The sequence below is a fragment of the Anabrus simplex genome, chromosome 7 (assembly GCF_040414725.1).
Source record: "Anabrus simplex isolate iqAnaSimp1 chromosome 7, ASM4041472v1, whole genome shotgun sequence".
In the NCBI taxonomy this organism is placed as follows: Eukaryota; Metazoa; Arthropoda; class Insecta; order Orthoptera; family Tettigoniidae; genus Anabrus; species Anabrus simplex.
The window spans coordinates 115724528-115740577 of NC_090271.1; the positions used below are offsets into that span (position 1 = coordinate 115724528).

Below are 16050 nucleotides of genomic sequence, written 5' to 3' on the forward strand. Positions count from 1 at the left end.
CTTAGATAGGTCGATAGCGATACAGACCATTTGACCTCCTGAGAATATCTGATATATCTTGCTGGAATCCTACAAGTTGAGCTTCAGTGGAATAACATTTCTTAAACACAAACTACTTTCTATCTAACCAGTTATTAATTTCGCAAACATGTCTCATATAATCAGAAAGAATACATTCCCAAAGCTTACATGCGATGCGTGTCAAACTGACTGGCTTGTAGTTTTCAGCTTTATGTGCATCACCCGTTCCTTTATACACAGGGGCAACTATGACAACACTCCATTCATTTAGTACAGCTCCTTCATGCAAACAATAATCAAATAAGTACTTCAGATATGGTACTATATCCCAACCCATTTTCTTTAGTATATCCCCCGAAACCTCATCAATTCCAGCTGCTTTACTAGTTTTCAACTTTTGTACCTTACTGTAAATTCCATTGTTGTCCAGGTAAATTTTAATACCGGTACTTCGTTTGTATTAGTCACCTCCTCTATTTGGACATTATCCTGGTAACCAACAATCTTTGCATATTGCTGACTGAATACTTTTCCCTTTTGAAGATCCTAGCATACACACTTCCCTTGTTCATTAATAATTCCTGGAATGTCCTTCTTGGAACCTGCTTCTGCATAAAAATATCTATGCATACACTTCCATTTTTCAATAAAATTTGTATGACCGCCAATTATACTTACCATCATGTCACGCTTAGCTGACTTCTTTTTATTTTATTTTTTTTGCTATTTGATTCAAGTCGCACCGATACAGATAGGTCTTACGGCGACGATGGGACAGGAAAGGCCTAGGAGTGGGAATCTAGTGTACGTGGCCGTAATTAAGGTACATCTCCAGCATTTTCCTGGTGTGAAAATGGGAGACCACGGAAAACCATCTACAGGGCTGCCGACAGTGAGGTTCGAACCCACTATTTCCCGGTACCATGCCGACTAAAATGTGGAAAGCAAAACGGTATTGGACTAATGGGACTCGAACCGTTAAATAGCGGCTTGGCAGAATTAAGCATTGACGCCGCAAAAACCATGTCTGCTTAGGAACCTTCTGTTGCAGTATTTGTGTGCAACTTGTACAGTTAGTAACAACAAGTTGTTAGCTTTGTTGATGATCCCTTTCTTACACGTCTTATTATTATCAAATAAGTGACTATTACAAATCATATACTCAATAAATAATCTTATGCAATTCTCAACCGACATACTTTCTTCAATATACACTCCACTTTGGTTACATTGTAAGATTCCTCTTATGACGATACAGTGTTTACATATCATCAATGGCATTCGAATAAAATGCCCTTTCATCAACAAGTTGAAATTACAATAAATGTATAACCTTTTAATATGTTCTTTCAGTTCGAGGCTTACTGCGAATGTTAGCTAATTATTTCAGCTACCACGAAAAATATGGATTCGATAATATACTATATTATTTTTATACCATCTCCCTCGCCCCCTGCCCATAAGGGTGCTAGGGGTGTCTTACCCTCACGCGATTTGTCTCCTGATACTAATTGATAAGTGTACCAAGTTTGGTGAAATTGCTCCAGTGGTTTAGGAGGAGATGTGTCATTTACACACCCACACCCACACACCCACGCACACACATACATCAATTTTTATATATAGTAAGAAGAAGAAGATAATATTTTTATATGTAGTTTTTCGATTAATTTTATATCTCACCCCCTCGCTCCCCACTTGGACTTGCAAAAAGTCCGGAGTAATACTATTCATCTCAGAGACCCTGAAATCTATGGATTCGAAACTGTTTTTAATTATTTCTATACCTCACCCCCCACTTTGCTCCCCACATAAAAGGAGGCTGGACTTTAAAAAATTCTAGAGTATTACTTTTCAACTCAGCGACCCCGAAAACTATGAATTCGACACTATTCTCTATTATTATTGTAACTAACCCCCCCCGAACCTCTCCCTTAAGGGCGCTAGGGATGGCTTACCCCCAACAGTGCTCGTCTCCCGATAGTAAGTAATACGTGTACCAAGTTTGGTTGAAATTGCTCCAGTGGTTTAAGAGGAGATGTGTCATTTACACACACTTCCATTTCTATATATAGTAAGATTTTTATACCCGTACTTCACCCTCTTTCCATCCCTGCCCAAAGGAGTTCTATGAGTGCCTTACACAACAGTATATTTTTTCCAGATATTAAGTCTCATTTGTACCAATTTTGGTTGGCAGCTATGCCCAAGCGTACATACATAATCTCACTGCTCTAGAATCCTGGAGCTGACGTCACCATGGTTACGGCAGTTCATTTCTTTATCCGATTCCTAGAGCAGGGGTAGTGTGGTGCCAATATCTCCGTAACGGTTGGTTCTAGGGCCTTAAAACATGGTTTTCGGGCCCGTAGGGCTTACCGAGTTTTGTTGTTGCGTCAAGAGGATTAAGTTGAGCTTTGTCTCGTCCTTATACGAAAAATTCGATATTTTGCCTGTAATAGTATAAGAGAAAATAAAGCCGTTGTGGTTTTCCTATAAAACCCCCGTCTTTTCAAAGATTTTAAAATGAAATGCATATCGAAACCTTCCCCGGGGTGAGTATACTGTAAATATGAAATTTGGTTGAGATCTATCCAGCCGTTTCGACGTGATGGTGGAACAAACAGACAAACAGACACGAACAACTTTATTTATAAGAAGATATATACTCCAAATATAATTATTCCATGCTGATACTTCCTAGATTCATAACCTCTAAACACACATAGGTAACTCCAAATATGTGGACTCTTTGAAGTGCAGTTTAGCCTACGTCTAACATGTTCGAATAATAAACAAACCAATTCTAACATTACGAAAGAGGTACTCTTCTAGTCACATCTAATGCAAGAAGAATGAAAATAAGAAAATATAGCAAGGAAATGTCCACTTATATTAATTACTCCATCTGGTCACCTAACACAGTGGTCAATTATGGTACCCTTCCTTCGGCCTCCTCCACTGCTAATTTCGCACATCATATTTTTATCCAGGCAGTTGTCACTAGACATTATCATTTCTTTGTCACACATGATACTTGATTATTTCAGTGATAATATGTCAATTGTACCGAAACTCAAATATATATTCATTAGGACAAATATCATTTAATTTCATTATTATTTCAATTCAGTTCTTTTTTATATGCTCGTCTTTGACAGCTCATTGATTACAAGTCGCATATTTGTCAGATCAAGAACACGGATTACTGTTATTTCGTTCGGCTCCATAGCCAAATGGTTAGCGTGCTTGTCCTTGGTCCGGTGGGTTTCGGGTTCTATTTACGACCGGGTCGGGGATTTTAACCTTAATTGGTTAATTCTAATGATTCGGGGGATGGGTGCGTGTAATGTATTCAGCAATAGAATCATCCTAGGTAGGGCCCTCACGTTGACAGACATGCAGGTCGCCTCATGGGCCGTCTACGAGAAAGAGACCTGCACCAGGCCTCTCCGGAGGCCATACGCTATTATTATTACTATCATTTCTTTTTTAATACATGTTCTAGACGGCTTATTTTAAAACGCTTTCCGTTTTTAATTATAATACCAATTTTACCTTAGTATTCATTTTTAATTCTCTCTTATTAATACAATAATATGTGTTTAAATCTGAGCACCACGAAAACATCTGTATCTTTCAGCTGTTGATATTTGGAAGGTGTCTGTTATTATCATGTCTCTAATAACAAACTACATTACTCATAACATTTTTAGCGTTCCTATTAATTTATAGCACTTTTAATATCTTAAAATAATTATATTTTTCATATTTCACGATCAGACTATAACTAGTGTTTGGTCATTTATAAAGAGAAATAACATAACGTCTTCTTAAATAATTTAACGTGGTTTTGACAAATGTTTACATCATGAATGTTAACCTCAGTATAAATAAGATTTGATTAAATTTCTGTTCACCACTTTAATTTTCTGATCTGTTTGTAGTCCAGACCAACTGCTTTCCAAGTTGCATAAGTTGGTGTGCTTAAGGAGTGTTATATAGAATGTATCCGAAAACCATAAATAACCATAACCATAAATGTAGTTATTTCACTTGCCAGTTAATCTACGAACAAGAGGCTGACGTACTGAGCATCTACAATTACCCCCGAACTGAGCCGGGATTGAAATTGAAAGCTTCGGCATAGAAAGCCAGCGATCTACTGACTGAATTCACAGCCCGTCTTCATCCTTATTATTATTATTATTATTATTATTATTATTATTATTATTATTATTATTATTATTATTATTATTATTATTACTATATTTCTGCGACGACAGACCACCGGGCTCTCATTGACTTTGGGGTTTATCAATATTATAGAATAAATGTATATAGGCCTACTGATAGCGCAGTACCACGATATGTATTTTCATCCGGGCATGGTGCCATGTTGCATCACACTATCTATTTACTTTGTGGGGTAAGAGGAACACCACTAAAAGTTTTCAAGGTTCGTACCCCACTGTCGGCAGCCCTGAAAATGGTTTTCCGTGGTTTCCCATTTTCACATCAGGCAAATGCTGGGGCTGTACCCTAATTAAGGCCACGGCCGCTTCCTTCCCACTCCTAGCCCTTCCCTGCCCCATCGTCGCGATAAGACCTATCTGTGTCGGTGCGACGTAAAGCAACTAGCAAAAAAGGAAAAAAACGTTTCCGAAATTTAATTGACTGACCGAATGTATAGGGTAAAAACTGATAATATATATAGAGAAATAACTTCTATTAAAAGAGATGATCCACAAGGAAGTATCCTAGGACCCATTGTTGTATATTATACTTATCAAGGATATAAGCTAATACTTTATAAAATGTAAATATTTCATGAATGCAGATAATAAACTAATTGTATCAGTACATAAAAACTCAAAAGTGGCAGAGAAGCATTTACAAATGGTGCACAACAAATTTCAACAAAGGTACCATGACAAGGGGCTAATAATTAACACTTCAAAAACAAAATTGAAGTACATTAGTAACCCAAAAATGCAGAGAGAAAACTTTAGAATAACAGGGCATTCAGTTTAGTGTATTCGTGATAGTGAACACATACCATGCAATTATGACTACGTAATAGAGGAATTTGATAACATGAAATATCGTCGTATAATAATAGATATATATTTTTCATGGAAGCAACAGATTAGTAAGTTGTGTGAAAGACTGAATCTAAGCTTCTGAACATGCAATTGGTTAAGTACATATTACCCATGAAAGATTAAAAGTAGGTTATCACTCACGTGTTGAATCACTTATATCATATGGTGTAAGTGTGTGGGGATTGGCTTCTGTTACAACATAAACATGGCACAAATATTACGAAATTGTATCATCAAGACATTCTTTTGAAACGAAAACTGGCAGTACTTAGCTTAAGTGAGAAAATGTCAACAGGGATGTAATAAACGGAAAGGTTCTTGAGAGTTATACAGTTTTATATGTATTAAAGAAAATTCCTGGAAGATTCAACATAGCATTGTAAATGAATATACACATGGTACGAGACTGAGGCATAGCAGTTATTTTCAGATGATCAGGCACTGCAACAAATATGGATCCAGAACACTACAAGTTGTAGTTCCTAAATTTTTGAACAAGTTGACCTCGGAAACGATGTACTTGGGAATAAAATATCAGCTAAAATAACATATGAAACTATGCATGATAAAATTTAAAAAAATTAAATTTAAATATTAGCTCATTAATGAAAAATGTATCACAGACTTGTCTGTTTTGAATTATACTTTCAGAGATTGATAAAAACACAGACAACATGATTAAATGACCATGATAATTATGCTAATATAAATGTACAAATCTTATTAAATTTTATTAATGTAATAAACAATAAGAATTACAACAATGTATAAGAATATGAAACAACAACACTGGTAGATAAGCACAGTAAGTGCTTTGCAGGTGTAAATAACTGCAAGGATAAAGTAATTTATTTAGTTTGTTGTTGTTTTATGTTCCTGACAGGCCCCTGTCCCTGCTGAGCCGTGGAATGGAACCCTGGAAGCACTAAAGGAAGGGTACATGTGCAAGCAGCCTGCCGGCTTTATAAGAGACTCTGATAGTGATGAAGACTGCCTCTTCCTGAATGTATTCACGCCAGAGGTGAGTAAACAGGAGTATGATAAGTTACAGTATCAAACAACAGGGACTAGATTCAATCTGCATGCTCTGGATCAACTATTACTTTGTTTAGTACTTCAATCCAATATTATGATTGATGTTACATTAATTCACGTAATGATAATCATAGAAATTTAATTATAATTCTAAAAGAAAAATAGAAATGGGCAGCATGAACGCATCTTGCGAGCACAACAAGAGTTGCCACACGGTATCGTCCCCACCTGGACGATTGGCTCATTCATTCCCCTCAACTGACGTGTCAATTAATGCTGGATATTGATCTTTACTTGTGAGCCATCTTCGGTATCACTCTGAACTATTCCAAATCGGTCCTGCACCCGGAAGTATCCTTACATACATTGGGGTTACAACTGACATTCCTGCTCAGCAGATTTCTCTGCACCATGCCACCCAGACGCGTACCCTTCTCCCTTGTGCACACGCTAGCGCGATTATACCCTTACCAACTTCAACAGGTTTCAGGCTTCTTCTCATGGCTAGTCTGGATCATGGAATGGCCAGTGCTCTTCTCAAAACATATCCTTTCAAGCGAGGTTTTCTGGATCTGCCGACTGCTCACCCCAGACTTCCTTGCCACTCCTCGAAGAATGTCAGCTGGCCACCAGAGATCTTCGCAGACACCACGCCATATTCCATTACTGCCTTCGAGCGCCTAGCTTCTATTAATGCGGCGGAGACGGCGGCAGCAGCAATGGCAGGTGGTGGTGATTATTGTTTTAAGAGGAAGTACAACTAGGCAACCATCCTCTATATAACACTAATCAGAGGGAAAAATGGAAGGGGTCCGACACTTCGAAAAATGAAGATATCGGCCAAAGGAAGGCAAGGGCCACGAAGGGCGTGAAAATGAAAGACTCCCTAGCCCTCGCAAACCTAATAGCGTCAGGGTCGGAAAAGAACAAGAGTTGACCAAGAGAGGTCGGATAGGATAGATGAAAGTGAGGAGCCTGACACAAGTAAGTGGAAGAAATGCCAGGACTCAGCTAAGGGCCCCGTGGTCGCCAACCCACGCTCCAAAGTTCAGAGCCCCTGGGGCCTCTTTTAGTCGCCTCTTACGACAGGCAGAGGATACCGTGGGTGTTATTCTACTGCCCCCACCCACAGGGGGACAGCAGCAATGGCAGTTCACCGGAGTCTCACTGACCTAGACGTTTATCAGTACGATAGCATAATTATTGTTTATACTAGCGCAGTAGTGCGATATGTATTGCCATGCGGGCTTGGTTCCATGTTGCATCACAATAACTATTTACTTTTTATATATCATAATGTAATAAAGATAGCATCAGAGATGGGGTTGCCATCTTGTGTACCCCATCGTCCCCACAGCCAATTCGGCAGATCCTCCTCCAGGGAAGTGCTAGGTATAGTACACGCGAGCCTCATTTGAGTATACGAGGAGGCTCGCTCCTGGAGGGGACGTCAGTAAGTGCATCGGCGAATCAGGTGATGGGACTTCATAATAACACGGCATGAGCCGTCCGCATCACTGGGCCCGTAGCACTCCTTAGTGGGGAGGAGCGGGATCAGGAACAGGGGTGGTAGAGCGGTCACAGTCAACTCCCCAAGCACCGGCGGTCTACTACGGTCCCACACCGAAACACTTCAAGACTATTGGAAACTGTTCGACCCGGAGAATGATACTCTCAACAGCTCCTCCCTTGCCTGCGTCCATCTATGCAGAATATGAACTTCGGTAGTGACCTGCGTCGTGGGACATCGTTGGTGATGACGCATTGCACGATCCGGCGTGGCCAGGCACCTATGGCTCTCAGCAGGACATAACTGATATCGAGGAAAACGAGGACTCGCTCCAGGATCCCTCGACTGCCACCGGAACCATATCATATGATGACCAGTTAGGAAACTTTCCTTTAATTAATTCCTATTGTGGATAAGAAGAAAATATGTTTCCAAATATCTGACAGACGCTTCCCGTGTTTTGAACCTCAGTACTTGCTACTCCTTATGTGAGGAGGAAATCCTTACTTTCCTCCGCCAGAATATTATTCTGTTGTTCAAGCTGTTTAATATTTTCAGTCAATGATTCTTCGTTTAAAGTGTGTTCGGAGGGTGAAGTACCGGAATGCAAAACTTCTTTCGAATCGGACACATTGGTTTCATTGGAAATTTCCACTTTTGCTCATCTTTCAGAATCGTCAATCTTACTCACGAGACTATTCACCTTCTACCTTGTAGCTTTAATATCTGACTTCTTGCACTGTTATAATACACTCATGTTTATAAAAACCGGAACACCTTGAAAGAATACAGATAGGAAGTCCATATTCACAGGACATTTGCATTACTATGTTCTGAAGAAATGATTAGCATTAAACAATGCTGGCTCTCAGGTTCGAGGTCCAAATATATATATCGGCGCACAACTACCGACTGGTAAAATGTGCCTACTGCTCTTGTTGTCGCTATACACCGAAGGTAACGGATTAATGTGACTTGAGCAGACGCGCAGGATGCCTCAGAGGCGCATGCGAGAACCGTATCGTCAAATGAGTGATTTTGATTATTGGCATGTGAGAACCTGGTGCATCCATCCGGGAAATTGCTGCTCGTGTGGGACAAAGTTTTCCGCCAGTGCAACGGGTGTGTACAGAAAGGTTCACAGGACGCCGTAGAACTCTACGTGATGGATCAGGTCGCACCACCCAGACCATCCCCCGAGAATATCGACAGCTCATCCGAATAGCATTGCAGGACAGATCTGCGTCCTCCTAGGGCGTAGCTCAACAGTGGAACAGTGTAACACATAGCTCACAATCAGGAGTGAAAATCCGTCCTACCTTTGATAATGTGCATAAGCATGCTAGAGTGCAATGGTGTACGGAACGATTTAACTGGTGACAGGAATGGCAGCAGATTGTGTTTTCGAAAGAATCCAGGTTCTCCTTGTTGGAAAACGATGGCCGCATTTTGGTTCACCGCAGACAGGGGCAGAGGAATCACAATGACTGCATTTGCACAAGGCATACAGCGCCAACTCGAGGCCTGATGGTGCGGGGTGCTATTGGATATAAATACAAATCATAGATGGTACGTGTTCAGGGCACTGTGACCTGTTTGACCTACGTAAATGGCATCTTGCGACCCGTAGCCATACCCTTTCTGCACGACACCCCGGACTCCATATTTCACCAGGACAATGCGTGACCACATGTTGCTGCACGAACACGTGCCTTCTTTTTGTCACAGATGTCAGACTATTGCACTGGTCCACCCGATCACTGAACTTGTCGTCAATCGAAAATGTGTGGGGTATGGCGAAACGACGGATGCGGCCCTGTGAGCCAATGCCAACCACCAAAGATGAACTGTAGAACCATGTGAATTTAGCATGGATGGCTATACCCCAGAACGCCATTGTATGCGTGGATGCCATCACGCATGGAACAAGTTATCAGTGCCCATGGAGGACCTAGAGCCTACTAGGCAGCAGGACACTTGCTGAACCTAGGTGACTGAAATGCTAATCCTTCCTGCAGAACATGCTGATGAATATGTCCTGTGAATATGAATTTCATATCTCTAGTCTTTCGAGGTATTCTGTTTTTTATTAATATGAGTGTAATAATCCTTAACTTCATTACACGGCAACATATGTGGAAGAGCGTTTGATTTCTTCTGGGGTTTAACTGAAGTAATCCTGAATTTCAATCTCGTAGATAATCTTCATTTCCAAACTTTTCGGAACTAATCCTTGTATTATTTGTTTATAAGGGTCAGTGCCTTTAGGGAAAGAATGAAAGTAGATGTTTCGTTCATTTGCGTGTCTGCTGTGATTTGTGTAGCATACAATGCCACAGCATAGTGGCATGGAGATTAGCATCAAAACAGTCTATGGGCCGATGACATAAACAGCAACAACAACAACTATAAACTGATACAAAGGGTGGAAATGGAGTACTATGTTTGTTAAAATGTCTTTGTTTTAGTTTTTATTTTTCTATTAGAATTTACTTTACGTCACACCGACACATATACTGTAGCTCTTAGAGTGACGATGCTATAGGAAAAGGTTAGGAGTGGAAAAGAAGCGACTGTGGCTTTAATTGAGGTGTAGAACCCCAAGATTTGCCTGGTGTGAATGGCAATCCACAGAAATCCATTTTCAGCCTTGCCAATACAGCGGTTCGGACACACGATATCTCGAATGCAACCTAACAACTATGTGACCCAAAACGCGCTGTCACTTGTTCGGTTCGAAATACCTCATAAGCTATAAGATTTCACTTTAAAATGACGTTCTCTTTTCCTTCCACATTTTCTAAAAGACAATCGGGAACGTACCCATACAGTAAGTGAGCACCGAGCTGTTACGGAAGGCTATTGAACTTTCCTTATTGTCACCAATTATCATGCCCTTCGCCCAAGTCCGGCAGTCTCAAATGATTTTCTTCGGGTATATCTCAAGTAGCGTGTATACGTCAACAAGCTAACAAACATTCTGGAGTTCAAGAACAATATTCGCCAGTAAATAGATTCGTTACAGCCGTAGACTGTTGACAAGGGAATGAAACTGCTTTGAAGAGAGACCATCTTTGAGAAGAAGCGAACGTTAGCCACTAAAAAAGCACAACATAGATTTGCGAAGCTAGTATGGCATAAGAATAGTCATTTGTTATAAATAATTCAAGTTCGTGTGTGAATTTTGAGCTCGTCTGTAGTAGAGCAAAGCAAAATCCTTCTCCGTACAGACGTTCAAATCTTTTAGACGAACGGAAGGACAAGTCCTCCATTATTTATTATCGTGGCGTTAAACATCTTGGCGGGGAGTAAAAGCCCTGGTCCTCCGAGTAAACCGAGGAAAATTTTACTGCCTTGGTTATGTGGCCCACTAATGAGTGTTAAGTTCATCACATCTTCAACTTCACGAAGAGGTAGTCCAATAGGGTCCAGTAGTGTAGAAATGACTTTGTTTGCTCTTAAGTTAAACTGTTGAATTGTTTCAGCTTCCAGGCTCTGGATCCTTGAAACCGGTGATGGTTTGGATCCACGGAGGTGGTTTCATATCGGGCTCTGGTAACCAAGAAAGACAAGGTCCCCAGTTCCTCATCAATAAAGGAATAGTTTATGTTAGCATAAACTACCGTCTTGGTATATTTGGTAAGTGACAGTTAGTGAGACACACTAAATATCAATAATCGTTTCTTCAATACACTGGTGAATTCTATCAAAACCTGACATGTACTTATTGATAAAATGGAATGTCTTCAAGTGTGCTATGTTTACCAGCCATGCAACGAATGAATGGTGTTCCTTAAAAGCCACTTCTTATCTCTTTCTCATCTGAAGTTTGCCTGTGGTAATATTAAAGGTTTTATATCGTACAAAGCGATCATGAGTTATTTACGCGCACAGTGGAGTGAATAACTGGCTATCTGAAGAAATTGAGGGATCATTGTATGTCATCACCAACGACACTTACCTAGGATTTATGCAAAACAATATCCAAACAAAAGCCACAAGACATCCAGATCGCAGAATGTTCCTGAATGTTGAGAAGAGACTACGCCGTATTGAGAAAACCTGTTGCCGGAAAACCTCATTCAAGTATTAAAGTCATGCCACACAGATTCTAAACACGTCACCCTAATGAACAGAGGATTATTATTATTATTAAAACATAATCTGCACTGGCACCCGTGGATGCAACACCTGCGACCTGATGACAATGCGCGTCACTAGAATTTTTGCGAGTACATAGCTGAAGAATTGATTGGCACACATCTGATGTTATTACTTACATGTTATAAAATTACATATGTTGTGGCTCGTGTAGTTTTGGTTTACCAGATTACTTCTCCGAGGTCAAGCAATTTACACCCCGTGGAAATTTATGGGCTAAGGTACTCAATAAATCTTATTTACAGATTCCAGCATACAGGGCGTCCGGCTCCATGGCTAAATGGTTAGCGTGCTGGCCTTTGGTCAAGAGGGTCCCGGGTCCGATTCTCGTTTGGGTAGGGGATTTTATCTCTAACTGGTTAATTTCCATGGCGCGGTGTGTGTGTGTGGCGTATTCAGTATTAGATATCATCCTAGGTAGGGTCCTCTACTTCACAGACGTGTAGGTCGTCTAACAGGTCGTCAACGTGTAGAAGACCCGAGCCAGGCCTCTCCGGAGGCCATACGTCATTAGATAGCGTAGCCTACAGGACTGAACTCGTGCAACAGCAACCATCACACCAACATTGATATCGAGAATATGAGAGAGCACAGTGGGAAGACTAGCATTGTGTGCGGAACAGGGACGGGGTGAATTTGAACATTTGTTCTGATGAAATTGGGAACAATATTCATACTTATTACTTTCCATACGAGTGCTGCTGCCAGATGCAGCAACCATACATACTGCGCAATATGTATCTGAAGCAGCCGGTGCGATAAATTTGAATGTGAGTAGTGGAACAAAGACAGTTCTGGATACAATCGTCAGCATTCTTTTCTTGCTGAGTCAGCACCCGAGGCCTAGTAGAGTAGCTATGCAGGTTCTGACCCGAGGTCATTATAAACCTAGTATAGTAGATGTACAATGCTGATTGGCAGATTTTGCATAAGAGAGGGAGCCTAACCTTACAGTCGCAATCTTGAGGGGCTTGACCTCACTTTAACGGCTAGTTGCCCTTTCCGCCGCATAAGGGAGTGAGCCTGACCTTATGGAGGGATCTAACCTTACATGAAGCAGTTTTACGGCCAGTTGCCTTCCCAGACGCTATCTTGGAAGAGCCAAGCCTTATTTTTACGGCTAGATAGCCTTCCCGACGCCATCTTGGGTAGTAGGCCAATGGGGATTCTCGCGACGCTATCTTAAGTAGCAGGGCAGTGGGCATTCGCATAAGAGAGCACACCTAACTACATAGACGAGCCTAACTACACAAGGTCCTAGTTTTACGGCAGGTGCCTTTCCCGACGTTAATTGAGCAAGATGGCGGCTATACACAGGCTCTTATGAGACTAACTCCTAGAACCTGGGTCAGGGGTTACTGTACGAAATGGCGCCTATAGATAGGCTCTTACGAGACGGGCTAACGGAGCTTGCGCAAGATGGCGGCTGTACAAGGGCTCTCAGGGAGAAAGCTGGCCGAGAGCCTACTGCATAAATGGCGGCTGTACAATACATAAAATCTTAGGGAGAAAGCTGGTCTAGAAGAGACATAGGATTTAAGGAGACGGCCTAGGTGCGCTTGCGCCTGATTGCGGCTATTCCTAGATTCTTATGGAGAAAGATGACACAGGGGAGACCTAGGACTTAAGAAGATTGCCTAGGGGGGATTGCACAATATGTCGGCTATGCACGGACTCATATAGAGAAAGATCACGGCATGGGCGATTGCACAAGATGGCTGCTACACAGGGGCCATTATAGAGAAAAATAACGGCCATAGGCGATTGCACAAAATGGCGGCTATACGTAGGCTCTTATGGAGAAAGATGAAGGCTATGGGCGATTGGACAATATGGTGGCTATATACGGGCTTTATTGAGAAAGATGACGGTCATGGGCGATTGCACAAGAAGGCGGCTATACTCGGGCTCTTATGGAGAAAGATGATAGCTATGGGCGATTGCACACGATGTCGGATGACAGCTATAGGCGATTGTACAAGATGGCGGCTAGATAAAGCTGGCCTAGGGGCGATTGCGGATGATTTCAGCTGTACACGGGCTCTTATGGGGAACCTTGGCCATGGGCGATTGAGCAAGATGGCGGCTGCGTACAACTTCCTAGTGCTAGGGCCCCCCAGGCAATATGGATCCTATACATTAGTTGTATGAGACTAACTTTAAGGATTTGGACCAATACCTAATGGTGATACATTTTTCTTATAGGCCTATCTCCAGAGAGCTGCCTCAGGGGCTTACTACATTAACTTATGACCTATTATTTTTATCAGCTTGACATTCGAGAACTGAGGTAAGGGCTACTATGCAAGACAACTGCTATACTGTATTCGTATAGACCTTAACAAGAGGGCTGCCTGAGGGGCTCACAACTTGTAACTTATGACATTGCATTTATCATTCTAACATTCGAGAACTGAGGCAAGGACTTCTATGCAAGATAGCTGATATACTCTATTCGTATAGACCTAACTAGAGAGCTGCCTTAGGGTCTTACAACTTGCAACTTATGATCCTATTAGTTTTATTACCTAACTTTTCTGAACTAGGGCGGACAAAACATAATCATAATGATGAGATGGAGATAACATAGAATGTTGTTATAACCTAACTTTGTAATCTGTTAGAAGTGATAAAGTTTATTCAATGTAGGAATGGAAAATGCTGAACCGAATGAAAATCGTGCTACACACATGATAGGGAATGTAACCCTGTGGTCACTTTTTATCACAAGGGCACCGTGTCCTCCTCCTAGGGATAAAGGGCTAAAGGGCTAAAGTGCTAATGGGTTAAAGGGCTAATATCTTAAAGGGATAAAGGGCTAAAAGAAAAAATCCTCACCGTGCCCTCTTCCTAGGGATAAAGGGCTTATGTGACAAAGGGCTAAAGGGCTAATGGGCTAAATGGTAAACTTCTCACCATGCCCTCGTCCTAGGGATAAAGGGCTATTGGGCTAAAGTCTAATGGAGTAAGTGATAAAGAGCTATAGGGCAAACTCCTCACCGTGCCCTCCTCCTGGGGATAAAGGGCGAATGGGCTAAAGGGCTAATGGGTTAAAGGGCTAATGGGTTAAAGGGATAAAGGTCTAAAGGGCAAATCTAGAATTGTTTGTAGAACAAGGGAAACCATGTTGACTATTAGTGCTTAGAACAGAAAACTTATAACACAAACACAATAGTTACTGTGCTGTATGCCTCTATTCGAGAAGAGAAGTTCAATCCTGTTCCAACTAGCACTCACTAGAATTGATTGTAGAACAAGCTAATACTGTATGTGTTTACCGGACGAGAGAAAATATGTTGGCTATTGAACATAAATATTATGACGCAAACACAATAGTTACTGTGCTGTATGTCTCCATCCAACAGGAGAAAACCTGTTGAATATTGAACAGAAAAACTTATAACGAAAACACAATAGTTACTGTGCTGTATGTGCTTATTCGACAAGACAAGATCAGTCCTGTCACAATTACCACACACTAGAAATGATTCTAGAACAACCTAATGTTGTATTTCTTCATCCGACATGACAAACATGTTGACAATTAGTCTTCAGAACAGGAAAATAACGCCGCAAATCATTATGAGATTCCAACTCTGTCATCTACGAGCATTATGGGATTAATCTCTCTGCTCATACAAACGTATTTCTGTGCAATCAGCGCGCGCACATAAAATTGCAAATGTTGTATATCTCCATCTGACATACTTCTTATTAATCACTGCAGATAAAGTATTCACTACTTAGCAGGGGATACCTTTTTTTTAGGGAGATGTATTTTACGGGATTCGAGCACATGCAACATCTGTATAGTGATTTAGTTATCGAAACAGAATAAAAAATCATACCACTGTGCAGATAAAACGATTTTACTACTTAGTAGGGGATACGTTTGTCCTACATCATATTGCATTAAGGAGAAAAATCATAGATTCAAACCCTGTTCTAGCACCATTGTTAGGAAAAAGTCATCGAATTCGAACTTTCTTCACAAGGGTGAGGAATAGAAGTTTCCTTCCTCTTAAATCAATAATCACTACCATCATGCTGATAAAATGAGCTGTGACAGGGATCGGAAATTTATATTGTTAACTTACCTTCTGGCTCAGTGAGGAAAGCAACGGGAAACTAACTGCCTTACTCCTCATTTCCTTAGTATGCCTCCTTAGTGACACCTAGGCTATCTATGACAGCTGTTGGTGGAGCTGTAGGGGATCA

General features: G+C 41.1%; 1 protein-coding gene across 1 annotated transcript in view; it reads left to right on the forward strand.

Annotated features, from left to right (window-relative positions):
- Positions 1 to 16050, forward strand: part of LOC136877729 (esterase FE4) — an 89284-nt gene that overhangs the window by 12643 nt on the left and 60591 nt on the right. Inside the window, exons 2-3 of the mRNA XM_067151939.2 lie at positions 6010 to 6147; positions 11157 to 11310. Of these exons, the coding sequence (XP_067008040.2) occupies positions 6010 to 6147; positions 11157 to 11310 (292 nt within the window). The remainder of the gene's footprint in view (positions 1 to 6009; positions 6148 to 11156; positions 11311 to 16050) is intronic.